Below are 17426 nucleotides of genomic sequence, written 5' to 3' on the forward strand. Positions count from 1 at the left end.
ATTGTACATAGTGCTGCTATGAACATGAGCGCAAAATTATTTGTTGGAATATCTGTTTTCAGTTCTTTTGGGTCTATACCTAAGAGGTAATTGTTAGTTGTATGGGAATTCTACATTTGGCTTCTTAGAAACCACCTGTTTTCCACAGTGGCTGAAACATTTTACATTCCTACTAGCATTGTATGAGAGTTGCAATTTTCCCACATCTTTGCCAACACTTACTTTCTGTGTGTGTGTGTGTGTGTGTGTGTGTGTGTGTGTGTGTGTGTGTGTTCAACATGACCATCCTAGTGGGTGTGAATCCGGTAAGTAGCTCCTTGTGGTTTGATTTGCATTTCCCTGATGATCAATATTCTTTAAAGATGTTGAGCGTCTTTTCATGTACTTAGTGGCCATTTGTAGATCTTTGGAGAAATGTTTGTTTCAGTCCTTTCCCCATTTTTGAGTTGGGTTGTTTGTCTTTTTGTTGTTGACTTGTACCAATTTTCTTTTAATAAGATAACAAGCAGTTTACTGTGGTGCTAAGTAAAAATTTTACTATTCTTTACATGGAGTCAATTTATTAAATACTTTATTTAACTCTTCATTTATTGTTGAATGTTTGGGTTGATTGTGGCTTTTGCTGTTACTAATAACTTCTCGAATAATTTCTGTGGCTCTTTTTCCCCTCAGGCCAGGTCAAAGAATATGAAAATGTCTGTAGGTCTGGCCAGTTTTCCTGAAGGGAGTGCATCTTTACAGAACCTCCAGTGATTCAAGGGTGTCCTTGTTTCATTGCAGACTTGAGGTGTATGTCATTTTGTAGGGTAGGATTGGCCAATAAGTGTAAAATAGCCCTTTGTTATTACTTTTGTTTTTTTTGTTTGTTTTTGATTCCTAGTAATGTGAACATTTGTGAACTCTGAGTCCTTTGGAAGGGTCCTTGGGTATGAGCGTGTGAGGGTGAGCCAGGTGGGCGAGGAGGAGGGGGTGGGCTTGAGCTGTCAGCTAAGCCTTGTGTCTCTGTTTCAGGCACCATCATGACTCCAAGCGGAGGAGAGCCGATGAATTTCGGCCTCAAAATTACCACCAGCAGGATTTCCGACGAATGTCTGATCACCGCCCCCCTGTGGGCTACCATGGCCAGGGACCCTCGGACCATTACCGCTCTTTCCACACAGACAAACTGGGGGAGTATAAACAACCCCTGCCCCCCCTGCACCCCGCCGTCTCAGACCCTCGCTCGCCCCCTTCTCAGAAATCCCCCCACGATTCCAAGTCACCCCTGGATCACAGGTCTCCTTTGGAGAGATCACTAGAACAGAAAAACAACCCAGATTATAACTGGAATGTTCGGAAAACATAAAGGACAGCTGGGAATGAAGGGGAGAGCAAGAGTCATTAAGCACCTGGATATTTTTGGTCTGATCTAGTAGGAGCCAGTTATCTAGACCAGTGAGTGGAGTTTCTGGACATGCTGCTGCTGTCAGCTCGCCGGTGGAAGGAGCACCTCAAGGAGCGGGGGGCCTTTCACTTGGTCCAGCTTGGGTTTAGGTCGCCACTCCTGCACTTTGACACCCCCTCCCATTCCAGCCTGGTCCTGGCCTCCCACTGCGAGGAGTGCTAGGAGGAAGACGTGACTTTTGCGTCCCAGCTTCGTGGGCTGTGTTTCCCCAGTGAAGGAAGAAGGGATCTCAGAGTCACGAGGATTTTGTTGCTGGGTCCGTGTGCTCTGGGCCCATGTGCAGTGGGCTGGGAAGGAACGTGTATGTGAAGGTTGACGGGACCTGCTGGGCCACGCGTGATCTGCTTCACTGTGATGTGACGGATGCTGCTGACGGGGCGGGGCATGGGTGTCGCCTCATAAGACTTGAAGGGGAGCAGGTACACTCCTCACATGTGTTCTTGGGAGAACCATACACTTGGGCCTCCTTGTGATGCCTTTGGTGCAGGGGCTGGTGGGGAGCAGCTTCCACAGTGGCCCCTTCCCTACAACACTAACCTTTCCCACACTATCTGGACATTTCAGAGGTTCGGTCTCCTGAGTGGGTCTCCTTTGCCCTGGTCCAGGGGAGAGTCAGGCCCATCTGGCTGACGTGTGCGTACTGTGAGTTTTCGGCAGTGTTGGAGCTGGCGTGGGTCTTCCTTGGCTGGGAGTGGGGGGAGAGGGGTGAGAAAGGGGCTAGAGGGGCGGTGTGGCCAGGGACCCGGAATCCCCGGTGGGGTTCTGATTCCTGGGATGAGTAGTCTGAGGGCAGGGCCTGGAGAGGAGGGGAAGCTTGCTGCAAGCACACGCCCAGGCAGGGGTGTGGGTGGCAGGCATGCTTCCCGGGGGAGCTGGGGGGGGGGGGCGGGGCTTCAGTGTTGCGCCAGGTCAGCGTTTGCAGCCACGCTCGTTACTTCAGTTCCCTTCGCACAGCTTGAAGAAGTAGACTGCACAGAACATGCAACTCCTGACGCCACAGGGCGGGTGGACAGATGAAGTCTGGGTCCCTATTGGGAACAGGCTCCCACTCCCAGTCGGAGATCGTTAGAATTGAACTCCATTGGTTTTAGAATGAGATCAGATAAGGCGTACACCTAAGGTAAAGTTTTTCCAAAATAGGAAGCCTCCAAGGACAGGGGACTGAGCTGCAGACGGTAAGAGTCCTACTCGGGTTGAACAGAGTCAGAAGTGGGAAGGCGAGTCAGTCGTACCAATTAATCACGCTCCTTTCACTTTACATTTTACGGATACTGGGCCTTCCATTTTATTCCCTTTAAATATAGCTTGCCAGTATTGTTTGACTGTCCAAAGGCCTTTCTAGGTGGAATAACTGACTTGAACCTACACTGTGCCTATATGCGTCCAGGCTCAGAGCTGGTGACCACCTTTCCATTGGGTGTGCACAGGGTTAAACTCCCTGAACTGACCTGTGAGGACTTCATAAAACTGTTATCGCTTACTTGCTGGTAACCTGGGCAGCACCATTTTTGCCTTTACTGAGAAATTCCCAAGTCAGCTCGCCCTAGGGAAGCAGATGTGGCTTTGGTGGGTCATCGCTCGTGGGGCTGGCCGGGCGTGAGTTCCACATGAGAGTCTGGGTCCTCACAGCTTATGTTGGGAGCTTAGTAGGTCTGCCCCTTCCTTATTTATCTCCTCTCGGGACTGGGATTGTTCACTGTGGGCTCATATCCGGTGAACATGCCCTGGACCACGGCCCAAAGAATGCCCGGGAGCCTCTGGCCACAGCCACTCCACTGGGCACATGCTGTGACTGCTTGGGAGAGAAGAGGGTGTCTGCTGTGGCCTCCACCAGCTTAACTTCTTGCTGACACTACCCTGTGTCTTTCTTGCCCAGGCCAAAGAGGAGGGCTAGGTTGGCTTGTCCCTTCCTGTGGTGGGAGGAAGGGAGGGAGGGATGAGCCCCAGGATGTCTTCCCCTGTGGGAGGGAAGTCAGGCTGTGTCCCCTGGGAAGCCAGGAAAGTCACTGGAGGCCCTGTGTTTCAATATTCATCAGGGTTTTTTTTCCTCTGAAGTTGATAGGAGATGTGAGTTATTCCCAAAGATGTCTCATCATGAAGAAAAAGGAACTTCCTTTTGTTTACATTCAGGACTTACTGTGCCATATGATGTAGCAAAAGGCAATATTAGCCAGATCAGTGTTAAATTGATTATAAAATTACAGTATCCCCATAAAAGCATCTATTTTAGGTGTTGAGGTATGTTTAAAGAGTCAGGAAAAAGGAGGCATTTCCTCACTGACCTAAATCAGTATGAATATTGTATGCTTTTATCAAAAACAGATTTGCACAGATAGGAATTCTCTCCCTTGTGGATAGGATAAAGTACCCCAGGAACCTGTGAGGGCAATATCACAGAGCCTAGCTTTGAAAGATTCAGTAATTGGGTGGAGACTGCAGGGGTTGAGGAAGAGGGGAGTTGGCATCACGTGAAGTCTGAGTGTGGAACAAGGGTTAGCATGGTATCCCACAGCCCTGGGAAGGGGTGCGGTGAGAGCCCCAGTCATCACTGCGGTCTTTCGGAGATGCTGGAGAGAAGCCGCCAGGCCCTCTGCAGAGCCCCATCTTACGGCCCCTGGTCCCCCTCTCTCCTAGTCCTTGCGTTGGCCCTTTCACGGGAAGCCAGAACACTTCTCGCATCGTGCTGCAGGCACTCTAGCCTGATGGCTGAGAGCTATATCAGGATGTGTGGTGCACACGCGATTCGGTTACGAATTCACATGGGGACACTGGAATCCTACAGACCAAATTCCCCTCGTCAGCAGGAATGGTGGCCCGGGGCCCAGCACTGGTGGTCTTCCGGGCTCGTCTGAGGGCCGCAGTGTCAGGCGGAGAGAGCCAGGCCAAGGGTCCAGGCTGCTTTAGTCCATCTGACCCCACTCATTTGGGGACAGATGGTTTTTCTTTATTGTAAAATTGTGGACTTTTCAAACCTGTTGACTAAACAGTAATTAATTTATATTTGTGAAAAATGCCACTGTCCTAGTGATTTCTGATGTAAATAATGTTGTTTATATAGTATGTATTAAATTTTCCTACATTGTACAACTGCTGTACTTTTGATTCTTGTATATTAAACAGTGTTACTAAGGATTTTTAGAATTGGGCGGACACGTTGCATTGCGTTGCATCGGCGTGAAACGTGACCAGATACGCGTCCAGCTCTCTTCCCCTGGCTGCCGGGTCATTTGGCCTGTTCGACAGCTTGTGAAATGGAGCCTTTTGAAGTTGCAGTGTTCTTCCTACCAGCACCAGCGTGTTGCTGGGTCTAGGACCCTCACAGGTTCCGGAGGTTTTCCCTGCGTGGCCACTGCCAAGGGTAGTGGTTCCTGGCTGGGCAGCTCCCCGCATCTGACGGGATTGCCCGGACCAGTGACAGTCCCTGGTGGAGCAGAGCGGCCCACCCTTTCCCACGTTGGTTGTGCCAGAGAAGGAGCCCTGGAGACCTGGAAGGTGCATTTTGAAGACCTGTGTCATCCAGACAGGGTCCTGTAGCTCCCCTTCCATCCAGAGGAAGTGAAAGCACAGTGTCTGCCAGTCCACAGCAGTGAGGGTGATTTAACAGTTGGGTTATATATTCATGAAGAGGGAAAAAGGCATTTTATAATGGAAACACTGACACGAATGTTAACTCTAGCAATTTGGCACAGGGGCAGGCCCGGCTCCTACGAGGCCCAGACAGGAGGGGTGGCCCAGCCCTCGGGTGGAGATCCCGTCTGAGTAGGAGCTGGAGAAGGTTGCCAGACCCAAGGGGTTTTGCTAATGCTTGGGGGGATTTCAAAACCAAACTCCTAGTCTTCTCGAACCTCCTTATTCTTGATACCCAATAAACCCATAACGTTCGCTCAGTTAACTCCCCTGTTGGGACTCTCAACCCGGGAGACCCGGCCGCGAGGGCCCTCCCTCAGCCTGTCCTGTGCGGGAGGGAGAGGCCGGGATATTTGGTGCACAAGAGTTCTTGAGTCCAAGACTCAAAAGAAGAGTTGAGGGCTCCTCCTGCCGATAAACAACTCAACAATCGTGTTGCAACTCACAGCTCAGCTGGAACATCTTTGGGAAACTTTTAAGAACAAGCACTGCAATAATCAGCTCAGGATTTACAATAGCAACGCGGCTTCTACACCGACCGCTGCCAAGAAGCCTGCCTTTTACTGGAAGAAGCAGGCGCAAGGCCCCCTCCCTCCTCCCTGGCGGGGCCTCAAGTGTCTGGCATGAAGGCAAGCCCTCCTCAATTAGCACCGACTGAAAGGTCACTTACTGAAACACAAGGCCCTGTGGTTTGCCAGACCAGTCTGGACTCCGGATGCCGACCTGTGGCTCTTTAAAGGAGCAGGACCGGGTTTGCCACCAGAGGCTGTGCCTTTGCTGTGTCGGCATCCCCCCAACCCCCTGCCGGTCACATTCGAAGGCTGCAATGCCACTCAGCCCGTCGCCTCCCAACCTGCCTCCGCTGTTTGTTCTGCTAGGTGATTTGGGAAAGGGACAGAGCCCGAGTGAATAAAAGCTCTTCATCCCGTAGAAGCCTGGGCCCTCGTGGTACATGGGGCACCCTGTCCCAGGCTTGACGTCTGGGAGTTTCCTGGTCAGTTCTGTGGCCATGTGATCTGGCTTTGTGTGGGAACATGACACATCTGCCCTACAGGCAGCCTTCTCACCTCAGAAACAGGCAGGGTTATCTACTTCTTGGGGCCAGCTGCCTCATGGAGTGTTCGAACACGGTATCTTCCTAAATTTTGTGTGCATGTGTGACCCCAAAGGGGGCTGTCCTTGCTGAAACTCAGTCCTTGCCGATCACGTGCACCATGGTGGCTTTGGCGGGGGGAGAGGGGACCTCGATGGTCTAAAGGGGCTGGCAGGAAGGTCAGTGTGTTGTCTCCGTGGGGGCCCTGCCCTGTGTGCAGTTGGGCAGATGGCCTCCACATCCACATCCTCATTTGCACACCAGGAAGGCAGCTTCTAGACGTGAGAAGCTCACACAGTGGAAAAGGGGAAGGTTTGTAAACCCTTAAAGCTGCCCAGAGGGAGACAGTGTTCATCAGTCCCTGCTGGGAGGTGGGGGAATATGGGGACACCGTGGAGGGCACTTGCTGGGCAGGCCCAGCTTAGCGTTCTGCCCCAGCAGCCGTCAGCCCAGGACCAGCTCATCAGAGGGGCCCAGGAAGAGGCCTTGCTCTAGGGGGAGACTGGACCCCAATAGCAAGGCCCTGCAGGGAGCTCACAGTCCGATGGGGACGGGACAGTCACTAGAGAGAAAGTTTGTCCCTCAACCAAGATCTTGAGCATCTCCTGTGGGCCAGGCCCTGTTCTAAAAGGTGGGGACGCATGCAGGGTGAAGCAGGACGAGGGCCCCACCCTCTTCAACGGAGAGGTGGTGAGGCACACCTAGACCAACAATAAGAGGACAAAATGTCACTTCAGTGCCGGGACATGGGAGCGGGAACAGGTGGTGGTAGCGGAGCCCAGAGGAGGCGGGGAAGGCGTGCGTGTAGGAAGTGGGCAGAGCTGGGTCTGAACCAACTGGCATTCTTGGGCTTACTCTCTAGCTCTCTGAGCCTCCCTGTTGGAGAATACCAGCCTGTGGCGGGGGGGGGGGAGGGGGGGGAGATGGCTTGGTGGCCATCATCAGTGTCGGAGGGCGGCCTTGGAACATCCTGAGGCTCCTCAGAGACCCCTCATGCCACCAGACCTGGGGCCCGAGTTGTATTTGGAAAGTGAGCGGTAGTTCCCCGTTCATTCCCTGACCGAGGGTCCTGAGTGAATGTGGTTCTAGAATCTTCCTGCAGGGGGCAGAAGATTTCCACGAACAGCCTGCCTCACTGCCAACACCTACATTTACAGGACCCCCCCCCCCCCCCCCCCGGGGAGGCTTACCGTCGTTTCTCCGCCCTGGTGGGGCCGCCTCCCTTGGCTGCGGAACCCACGCTGGAGCCGGAGACGTGGAGCCACCTCATCCCCGCAGGAAGCGTGACAGGGGATGGGGAAGAGGAGAGGCTGCAGGAAGAAGCCAGCCTCACCTGCTCCACGAGCAGGAGGCCCAGGGGGCAGTGCTGGCCAGTGGCGGCCTAGGCCTCTCAGCCAGCACGGGGGGGGGGGGGGGGCTCTCTCCCCACCAGCCAGCCCCGAATGTACTGACACGTCCAGCGATTATTCCGGGATACACAGGCTCCTTCCTGCCCCTTCCGGATCCAGCCTCTCCTCCCCCTCCCCTCCCTTCGGCCGCCAGAGGGACGTCCTGAGCCGCAAGGCCCAGGCATCACTCTGCTGCTCCCTGTGTGTAACCTTCACCTTAGCCGCAAGCTCCCTGGCTTGGGTCCGAAGCCCTCTACGACCTGCCCTTGCTGGCCACTCGGAATGTCCCCGTCTCTTGGAGCCCCCTGCCCGCCGCCAGCCAAGCCTTCAGGGAGCTGAATCTTAAAGGGTGATGGCCAGAGCGGGTAGTAAGGAGAGGCAGTTCACCAGCCGCCGTGGTACTGTTTCAGTGGGGCAGGGTCTGGGATGGCTCCGCTGGGGCAGGGGGCTGGCTCCATGGCCCCAGCTGCCTTAGCCCAGGCCCTGGCCGGGGACTCTGTGCAGCAGGCAGAAGGGTGAGGAGGCAGGAAGGTGTGAAGGTGGCGGCAGCAGGCGCAAAGCCGAGTGGGCTCACACAAGAGGGACCTCAGTCCCAGCGAGGAGACCCAGGGCCCCGGCGGCAGCTGAGCTGAGAGCATGGGCTCCGGAGACAGCGTCCACCTTCAAGTCAGGGTTCACCCCCGACTGTCGCGAGCTGGGCCAGGGGTTAACCTTCAGAGGGAATAGTTCCACCCAAACCTGGTGGGGGAGCAGTGCCTGGCACGTGCTAAGGACAGTGCAAGGTGGACCGTCATCACTGTGGCCAACTCCTTGAGGCTCGGGGTCCTCGGCGTGGCCCCGCCTAAGCCTGGTAACCTGTCCTGGGGTCAAGCCCACACCCTGCCCCTCCCTGCCCCCGAGAGCCTAGAGATGAAGCCTCTGTGGGCCTCCCTGGCTCCTCTTCCCACATTTCAGGGGGCCCCACCACAGAGCCTGTGGGCCTCCTCTGAGCCCCATCCCACACGTCACTGTGTCCCCACTGCCCCAGAGCGTTCTTTCCTTCCCTGAAATCCTCTCTGAGGCCTGCTCTGCCAGTGGGTACAAATAGTAATCAGATGAGCTAATTCCCTCTGGACTGCACACTGGCTTGGTGTTTCCCAAACTTGGGGCCTACAGACGTATGATGGGGCAGGTCGTTCTTAGAGATACCTGGAAGAATTTAAAATTTTTCTGTTTTCCTTTTGATGAACATTAAAAAAAAATACTTTGAGAGAGAGGGAGAGAGCTCAAACAGGGGGACGGGCCGAGAGAGAGAGAGAGAGAGAGAGGGCTCAGTGCAGAGCCTGATGTGGGGCTCGATCCCATGACCACGAGATCATGACCTGCTGAAATCAAGAGTCAACGCTTAACCAACTGAGCCATCCAGGTGCCCCTTGGTGAACACTTTAAAGAATTAATCTAAGCGAATCCTGGATGATCTGGAAGAATGGGGAGAAGAAAGGAACCCAGGACTCTGGTGTTATATTGGCACAAAGCGGTCAGTGCTACTTACCCAGGTGGACAGGGGGACACAAGGCAACAAGTTCGACGGGGTCTGAAGAGTGAAAAGAAGGCGGGGTCCGGAGTCACTGCCTGGCAGCAATGACAGGGGCCGGACAACCCCACCTTCGTCACACGAAGAGGGCCCACTTGGCGTCCGCAAAACAGTGTCATTCATCACTGCAATTTAATGCGATTTGTTTGCGTTTGGTTTGGGCTTGATTGGTAAGTGTGTCTGGATTTATAGTTGAAAGGAGCTATAATTACAATTCATTACAATTAAGAATTTATACCTAGCCTCATGAATTATAAAAACTCCAGCCATGGGGGGACTGGAGAAACACTGGCTCCCGGAAGGGGTCTGCATGTCATGTATGTTTGGGAACCTTGAGCTGTTTGTGACCTGAACTTAAGAGTAAATGAAGCAGCCCCATGGGATGTGCTTGTGAGAGCAAAAGCCACCGTCTGCAGATGGCTACTGGGTGTCAGGCTCCAGGCCCTTTTCTTGATTGTATTTTTTTAATGTTTATTTATTTTTGAGAGAGAGAGAGAGAGAGAGAGAGAGAGAACATGAACAGGGGAGGGGCAGAGAGAGAGAGGGGGACAGAGGATTCAAAGCCGGCTCTGTGCTGACAGCCGCGAGCCCCACGCGGGGCTCAAACTCACAAACCGTGCGATCACGACCTGAGCCGAGAGTCAGATGCTTCACCGAGCCACCCAGCAGCCCCTGCTTTATTGTATTTTTAGAATCACGTCCTCATGAAAATGCTGGGAGGCAGGATTTATCCCCATTTTCCAGTTGAGCATCACGAGGCCCCGAGACTTTAGAAAATGTGCCCAAGATCACACGTCTAGTGAGGGGTGGAGCTCAGACTCCACGCCAGCTCCCCCCACCTCTCAGGGCCACCTTGTCACTGCCTCCTTCAATGGCTTTCCCTACTGTCACCCAAGTACCGTCCCACTGGTGTCATCTTATCCCTGCAGGCCCTGGGACTCAGCCCTAACCTTCCCCCTGTTATCGATGAGCAGGCTCAGAAGTCATGTGTGACTGGCTCGGGGACAGAGGACTAACAAGTGGGGAGAACCGGTGTATCATCCCCGTGGCCATTCTGCACTCCCTTCCCTGCTCTGCTCACAGCAAACTAACTCGTGCACTGTCTGCCTCTCTCTCAAGAAGTCGGTCCTGCTCGGTCAGGCACATTCATCTGCTGGGGTCAACTGCACTGCTCGATCCCCAACACGGAGCCCCATGCCGACACCCCACAGGGCCTCAGTGATTATTATGTGGAATAAACAAATGGATCCCCCAAGCCCAGACCATGATGGGACACATAAGGGATGCTCCTAAAATGTTTGTGCAAGGAAGGGAGGGAGGGAGAGAAAGGAAGGCAGGAATGCCTTTGTGGCTGTGTTAGACCTACAGAGTGGACACCCCAGAGGGACGAGGCTGGGGCCACTTGCCTTAGGGGTTCATCCCTGATTGTTAGCAAAGGAAAAGTTGTGTTAGGTCAACATGCAGTTGTCCTGCAGTGCCCAGGGGAGAGGGGCCCTGGCCCTGTACCTTGGCATTTGGTTTCTGGTGGTCAAGGCTGGGGGCCTGAAGGCCACTCAGGAGCCCTGCTCACCAAGGTTCTAGGATGGAGCCTGGGCTTCAAGCCACCTGAACTCCAGGAGGGAGGTGGCTAGAAGGGGGCTCCCCCATGATAAATCACTACTGGAATCAAACACTTGGCAGGGTGCCTGGCAGGTGGCAGGTGGCCAAAAAATTTAGCTGTCATGCTGGGGTGACTCCAGTCTCCATGCAAATGGGGGCGGGTCCATACCAGCAGCTGGATCATGTCTGGGATTGCTGAGAAGGCTTGTCCCCCACCTGGGGAAGCTGATGACCACCCCTGGACTGTGGTGACTCAGCCAAGAACTCTCTGGAAACCTGGGGCCATCTCCTTCTTGGACTCTAAGCCTCTCAGCCTTCAGATCTGAGGGACCCTCTCTCCCATCCTCCTTCTCTTCAGGGTCCAGGTTTGAAGTCCCTCTACCCACCCAGCCTCCAGGCAGGGGTCTGGCCCCAGTCCCTGCTCACCCAGGACCAGAACCCTGGGTTGACTCCACCGATGTTTGGGGGCTCTCGAACCCCTTCTCTGCCCTCAAGAGAAGGGCAGGTAGGTGGCATGGGTGTGGGTGTTCATCTGGAAACTAGGCAATGGCAACTACCTTCCAGGGTGTCGTGAAAATTGTCAAGGCAATTGCAAGACTCAAGGTCAGGTTCGTATGTAGGTATTTCATCTTTAGGAGGATCTCATGGTTGAGAGGGAGCTGAGGCTGAGAACAATTACATCTCACCCTTGTCACACGGTCAGTAGGTTTGACCACTGCTTTGGACAAAGCAAACTCATCTGGCCTGGAGAAGGTTCTGGCTCCTGCCAGAGGGAGGCATCAGGTGAGTTGGGATGGCTTCAAATGTGGAAGAATCTGTGGGCCATCACAGCACTCCTCTGGGCAAGGATGAAATGAGGCCAGGTCATGTGCCCTCATTGGCCTCAGGATCTAGGCTGCCTGGGACTGTGTCCCCTGATCCTAGAAACCCCCACACTTCCACCACACCATGCCTTGTATATCCACCACTGCCATCTCTTAATTAAGTCCATTCTGCTGGAACTTTCTGAGAATACTCCTTTCTGTTCCTCTCCTTCAGGGTATTAGGCACTTCCCCATGTCCTAGGCAGGAAATGATTAAATGGTCAAAGGTGCAGAAAGCCCAAAGTTAGCTAAGAGGAAGCTGTTGAAACAGGTGGTGGGGTCCTCAGCCTACACATTCAGGAGGTGGCGGTTTCCCAGGGCAACAAGCGCCTCCATGGAATTAGAGGTCCTTGGACTCCTGATTAGGGTGTGTGGGTTTCCCACTGACCCCTGGCCAGAACACCAAGCTTCTCTGGCCCAAGTAGGAGCTGGATAAAGAGCTCTTCAATTCTTTCTTCCTTCCTTTTTCCTTCTTTCTTTCTTTCTTCCTTCCTTTTTCCTTCTTTCTTTCTTTCTTTCTTCCTTCCTTCCTTCCTTCCTTCCTTCCTTCCTTCCTTCCTTCCTTCCTTCCTTCCTTCCTTTCTTTCTTTCTTTCTTTCTTTCTTTCTTTCTTTCTCTCTTTCAGAGAGAGTGAGCAAGCCAGGGAGGGGCAGAGAGAGAGAGAGAGAGAAAGAATCCCAAGCAGGGTCCACACTGTCAGCACAGAGCCTGATGCGGGGCTTGAGCTCATGAACTGTGAGATCATGACTTAAGCCAAAACCCAGAGTTGGACGCTCAACCGACTGAGCCACCCAGGCGCCCTGCTCTTCAATTATTTCGGGAGTTGGACAGCTAAAGCTAATCAGACCAAAGAGATGTGATTTTAAGACCACACCTAAGAGACGAACACACGGAGCAGAGTAGGGTCCCCACCCACCTTTAGTGTCTGGTGGGAGACACAGAACGTATGAGGCTACAGGCTGGGCCTTTGCTTCAAGTGCCCTCTCTCCAGGTCTCAGTCAGCCTGGGGGCAGGCAGGACCAGGGGCTTCCCCCTGGATGCCAGCTCAGGCCGTGAATCCATGAAGGCGGTGTGACCCGTGGGATGGGAAGGGGAGGGAGTAAATGCTTGTCGGGGTCAATGGCTTGCTTGGGGAGCGCTCCCTATATTCTGTTATTCCTTGTACCGGTCTTCCCAGGTATCCCTGCGGGACGGCCACCACCTTCATAATGCAGACGAGGGGACTGGGGTTCCAGGTCACTCAGCCAGCAAGTGGCAAGGCCAGGAGCAAGTGGCCTCCTTCTAGCCCACGGAGGCTACCAGCCAGGAGCCGCGGGGAGTTGATATCGCCCCTCCCAGGGGTCCTTGCTATTCTCTGAAGTTTGTTTTACAGTTTCAACACCGTGCTCCCCACCCGGATCAGAACTTCAGTCCGTGCACAATTGGGTATTTGGGGTAAAGCCCCATCTCGGTCAGCCAGTTGTCCTTTCCCACGCACGTGGCCCAGGGTCACCCGGAGCCGCGGGGAGTGTGGCCTTGGGCCTAGCCACCAAGTGACAACCGGTAGACCCCCCCCTGCCAGTCTTACCAACCACAGCCCTGCCACCGGCTTGTTCAGCGACGGCATCTTCCCTTAGCTTCGCAAGTTTCTTCTATGAGGGCTGCACCCCTTAAACATTTGCTCCTGGGAAGTGTACGTCATTTAATTGAACAATTAAAGACAGTCCAGCTGCGTGTGGTTTCTGATGTGTCCCAAAGTACGATTTTTGTCCCCAAATAACGTGTCCCAAACCCGCTGCTCCCGTGGCTCAGTAAGCGGTGCCACAGTTTACCCAGGCGCTCAGCGCCCACACCTGGTTTTCCCACTCGGCCAACCGGCCGGCAGCACCTCCATATTCTACCCCAAAGCAGATCATTCCTGGCACCTCCGGCACCACCCCGGCCTTCCCACTTCCCGCTAGCTTTGCGCTGGCACCCCCAGCCTCCTCTCTCTCCCCCACCTCACCATGGCCGAGACGATCCCTTTAAAACCCAAGTCGGACACGTGCTGCCCCTGCTCAGAGCTGCAGATGGCTTCCTCGGACCCCTGGCACAAAACATCACGCCCCCCTCTCCGGTCCGCCAGTCTGCAGTGCTACCTCCCTGGGCCCTGCAGCCTCACCAGGACCCCGGTCCGCCTGCTCACTGCGTCCAGCCCATTATATTCTGCTGCCCCTGAAACTCTGCCGCTGCTGGGCCAGGCTCCTTGTGCTCCCCGACTTCTCTGTACAGAAGGCTCTCCCCGGATCTTGGCCAGGCTCATTCCCAAAATCCACCCAGGTGATCTGGAAAAAGGTGCCCCCCCCCCCGCCCCGCCCCAGATGGAGGCTCCTCCCCGCCTGCCTGCAATCCAGGTGGGCCTCTTGCAGATGAACCTGCTTCCCTTTCCTTTGTGGTGCTGGTCAGCACGGGACATTCGACCGTGTCCCTGTGCTGTGTAGTGACTGGTCTCCCCAGAGACGTGTGGCCTCTGCCGAATGCCCTCAGTGCCCGAGATCATGAAAGAATTATCCAGTGAAGGGGCGCCTGGGTCGCTCAGTCGGTTAAGCGTCCGACTCTTGGTTTCTGCTCAGGTCATGATCTCCCAGTCCCGTGAGTTTGAGGCCCGTGTCAGGCTTTGCGCTGATAGCGTGGAGCCTGCTTGGGATCCTCTCTCTCTGCCCCTCCCTCACTCGTACTCTCCCTCTCTCAAAATAAATACACTTACAAAGTTTTAAGAATTGTCAAATGGATACAGGAACACCTGCCCCTGCAGTGGGAGAGGACCTCCATTTCTGGCGGCCTCTCTGGGCTGTGCTAGGGCCCAGGTGCGAGGCAATTTATGAGCATTAGCTCGTTGGATTTCGATAATGACCTTGGGAGGCAGGTACTCCTAATTCTGTTTTACAAATAAGGAATCTGAGGCTCCAAAAATCCGATGGAGACCACACAGCTAGCGACAGGCAGAGCCAGTTTGGACGCCAAGTGGGCCCACAGCCCAAGCCGGAGGGCCGCCTCCTGCTCCACGCCGCTGGCCGGCATCGCTCTGACGAGCCCCACTGGTGCCTGGCTCCACTGCTGCCCTGCCCAAGGGTCCCGGGAACTCTCTTCATCCCAGAACCCACCCCCTTCGTTATACAGGACCCTCCTTTCATTTGCTTCCCCCCTTCCTTTCTCCCCTGTCTTCTCTCCTTACAAATTCTAGTCCGCCACCCAACGTCTCCGAGTTTCTGCCACACGTCGGAACGCCGGGACACAGCGAGGTATCGCACCTCCAATCGCCAGTGCATTTCCCTCCAGGCCGGCTGGCCTCCGACCCACGGCCACAGAGGATGCCGCGCTCTGAACCCAGCCCGCGGTGCAAGACGAAGCCACTTCTTGGGTGTCTTTTAGCTGAAGACTGTGTTCCATATTCATGATGAAATGCAAATTTCCATGTTCACGGGCAACTACCAGCATGGTACTGGGAAAGAATTCCAGCTGGTTAAATTTAGGGGCCTGTACAGATTCCAAACCAAGAATACTTTCTGGCGAGGGCCGTCGCATTTTCATCTGATGGCGAACGGGATTTTTTATTTTCAATCTTGTGCGCCCTGGCTTCTCAGTAATCGGTTCTTCTGCACCGGCCCAGTGCCAGGGGCTCTGTTGGCCCCGTGTCGTTCCCTCCCGGCTGCTACTGACAGACAGAGAGCCCTGTGGGTGCTGACAGTTCGGGCAATGGGGTCAGATGCATAGGTACATTTGGTCTTGTTAGTCTGGTTCTTCCTCCCAAAGCCCAGGAGTCCCGTGTTCCTTCTGGGAGCCTGTGTGAGAGCTGGGTTCTAGAAAGTTTTCCCTTCCTGCCTTTGACCTTCTTCTCCCGTTTGGACGGGTTACATGCTCATTCAGTGGATTCCTTCCCTCACTAGCTTTTCGGATTGCTTCTCTCCCAAGGTTCCAAGGGCCTGTGTGGCCCTCCCCACTCTCCTCCCATTCAGTGCCTCACGCGACCCCTCCTGCTTTGGGAAAACAGACACCAGCACTGGACGCCCCCACTGGACGCCCCCACGTACTTTGATAGGAATTAACCCTGTGTGATAGATACTCCCCACTTCACAGAGGCAGAAACAAAGGCTCAGAGAGGTGAAGTGACTTGCTCAAGGTCACAGGGCCAGGAAAGTGGAGAGCCCAGGATGTGGCCTAGCTTAACAGTGCTGCTATCGTACCTCATATTTGGCGTTAAGAGCAGACACAGGGCAAAAGGACCTAGGTGTATACTTGGTGGCCCTGCCCTCCCTAAGGACCCTAGGCAAGTTGATCCATTTCTCTGGAGTCTCTGTTTCTTTGTCTGTAAAATGGGCATGAATTTGTTCCTGATTCATTGGGTAGTTTTAAGAGATGAAATGTGATGACAGCCAGCGGTGAACCTGGCCCCCCAAGCAAGCCTCGGTCCCCTCTGTGGAGCCATCATTGCGTACCTGGGCTATGTGAGTAGGGGACCTGCAGGGAGGGTGGCGGCCGAGAGGGCGTCACCCTGGATCTGAGGCCAGCCCACCCAACCTCGCGCCCCCCACCCCCTTCATGTTCCTCTGCCACGTGGCCATCTGTCTCCAACACTGTTCCAGCCTTACCAAGGCAAGAAAAGTCGGACGCCTCATGCCCCGTAAGAAGAAAAAGTAATTTCAGAGAAGTAGGGGCCCTGTGTTAAACTGCTCTCCCCTCCACAAGCATGCACGACTGCCGCGTAAGCGCATGCGTGCACACGCGCTAAGCCCCACCCAAATGTCCGCACGGTGAGGGGACGCCCAGCAGTGTGCACCACTCTCCACCCCTGCAAAGGATCCAGTCTATTCAGAAAGCAAACTCCAACACGCAGTCCAAAAGGAAATAACAAAACAAAAAAACCCCAAACTTTACTTGCATTTAGCCGTTAATAAATAATTTACAATATGTACATGCGGTGACACTCTACACAGGTCGCAGACACAAGGACGCAGTGAGGGGTCCCCACTTCCAAGCAGAACGCGATCAAACACAACCAAAATAAAGTGCTTCACTTTTTACTTCCGACATAGGGACCATCTAAAGACCAGCAGGGCAGGCCGGGGCCGTGCCTCCCACCCGCCTGCCCTGCCCAGGGTTGGGCAGAGAGAGGGGACCTCTTGGGGAGGAGGCGGGGAGCCTCCCGGGCCAGTGTATGAGAGGTCCCTGGGGAACAGCAGAGGGGCCGGACAGTGCGGGGCTGCGGGAACCGCCCGCCGCGGGCACCGCACCCTCGGGCGTGGAGCCCAGCCCGGGGTCGGTCCCTGGGTTCTCCGGAACAGCAGCAGAGGCGGGACCGGTTCGGGGCTCCTCGGATTGGCGGCCTGGGCTGACAGGAGGTGGGCGCCGGGGCTCTCGGAGGCAAGCCTCTCCTGGTTTGTGCGGCCATGGGCTTAAGGGAGGGGACTAGAGGGACGAGACCGTCCAGGGACGCTCGGGGCAGGGAGCGTCTGACCCTGACCGGCAGACGCCGCTCCTCTCCCCAGCACGCAGACCTGGGTGGACGGGCGGGGAGCAGGGCTCCGGGGAGCAGGTGAGGAGGACGAAGAGAATCAGGGCAGGCCAGCTGGCCCCGTCCACTGCGCCTCCTGCCCACGCCCTGCAGCCCACGCTCCCCCCACCCAGGAGGCTCTTGCCACCTGCTGGAGAAGGGAACAGAAATCGAGGTGGGGGCGTGGAGAGTTCTGTTTAGACATTTAGAAATGAGGACGAGACCTCCTAAGCACGGTGGAGAATGGGGGACGGGGAGGGAAGGAACCAGAGGAGGGCACCTGAGCCCACGAGTGGCGTCAGCTGCAGGCTGTCAGGCAGGGGGCCTGGG

The 17426-nt window shown here is 55.0% G+C and overlaps 1 protein-coding gene across 4 annotated transcripts in view; it reads left to right on the top strand.

Moving 5' to 3' along the window:
• CHD2 (chromodomain helicase DNA binding protein 2) overlaps window positions 1–4576 on the top strand; it is a 124145-nt gene extending 119569 nt beyond the window's left edge. For all 4 annotated transcript variants that reach the window (XM_058736694.1, XM_058736693.1, XM_058736696.1 and 1 more), the window contains one exon: window positions 1012–4576. In XM_058736694.1, coding sequence (XP_058592677.1) covers window positions 1012–1345 — 334 coding nt within the window. In that variant the 3' untranslated portion in view covers window positions 1346–4576. The remainder of the gene's footprint in view (window positions 1–1011) is intronic.
• Window positions 4577–17426: the final 12850 nt, after the last annotated feature.

Source organism: Neofelis nebulosa, chromosome 7, assembly GCF_028018385.1.
Source record: "Neofelis nebulosa isolate mNeoNeb1 chromosome 7, mNeoNeb1.pri, whole genome shotgun sequence".
NCBI classification, from domain to species: domain Eukaryota; kingdom Metazoa; phylum Chordata; class Mammalia; order Carnivora; family Felidae; genus Neofelis; species Neofelis nebulosa.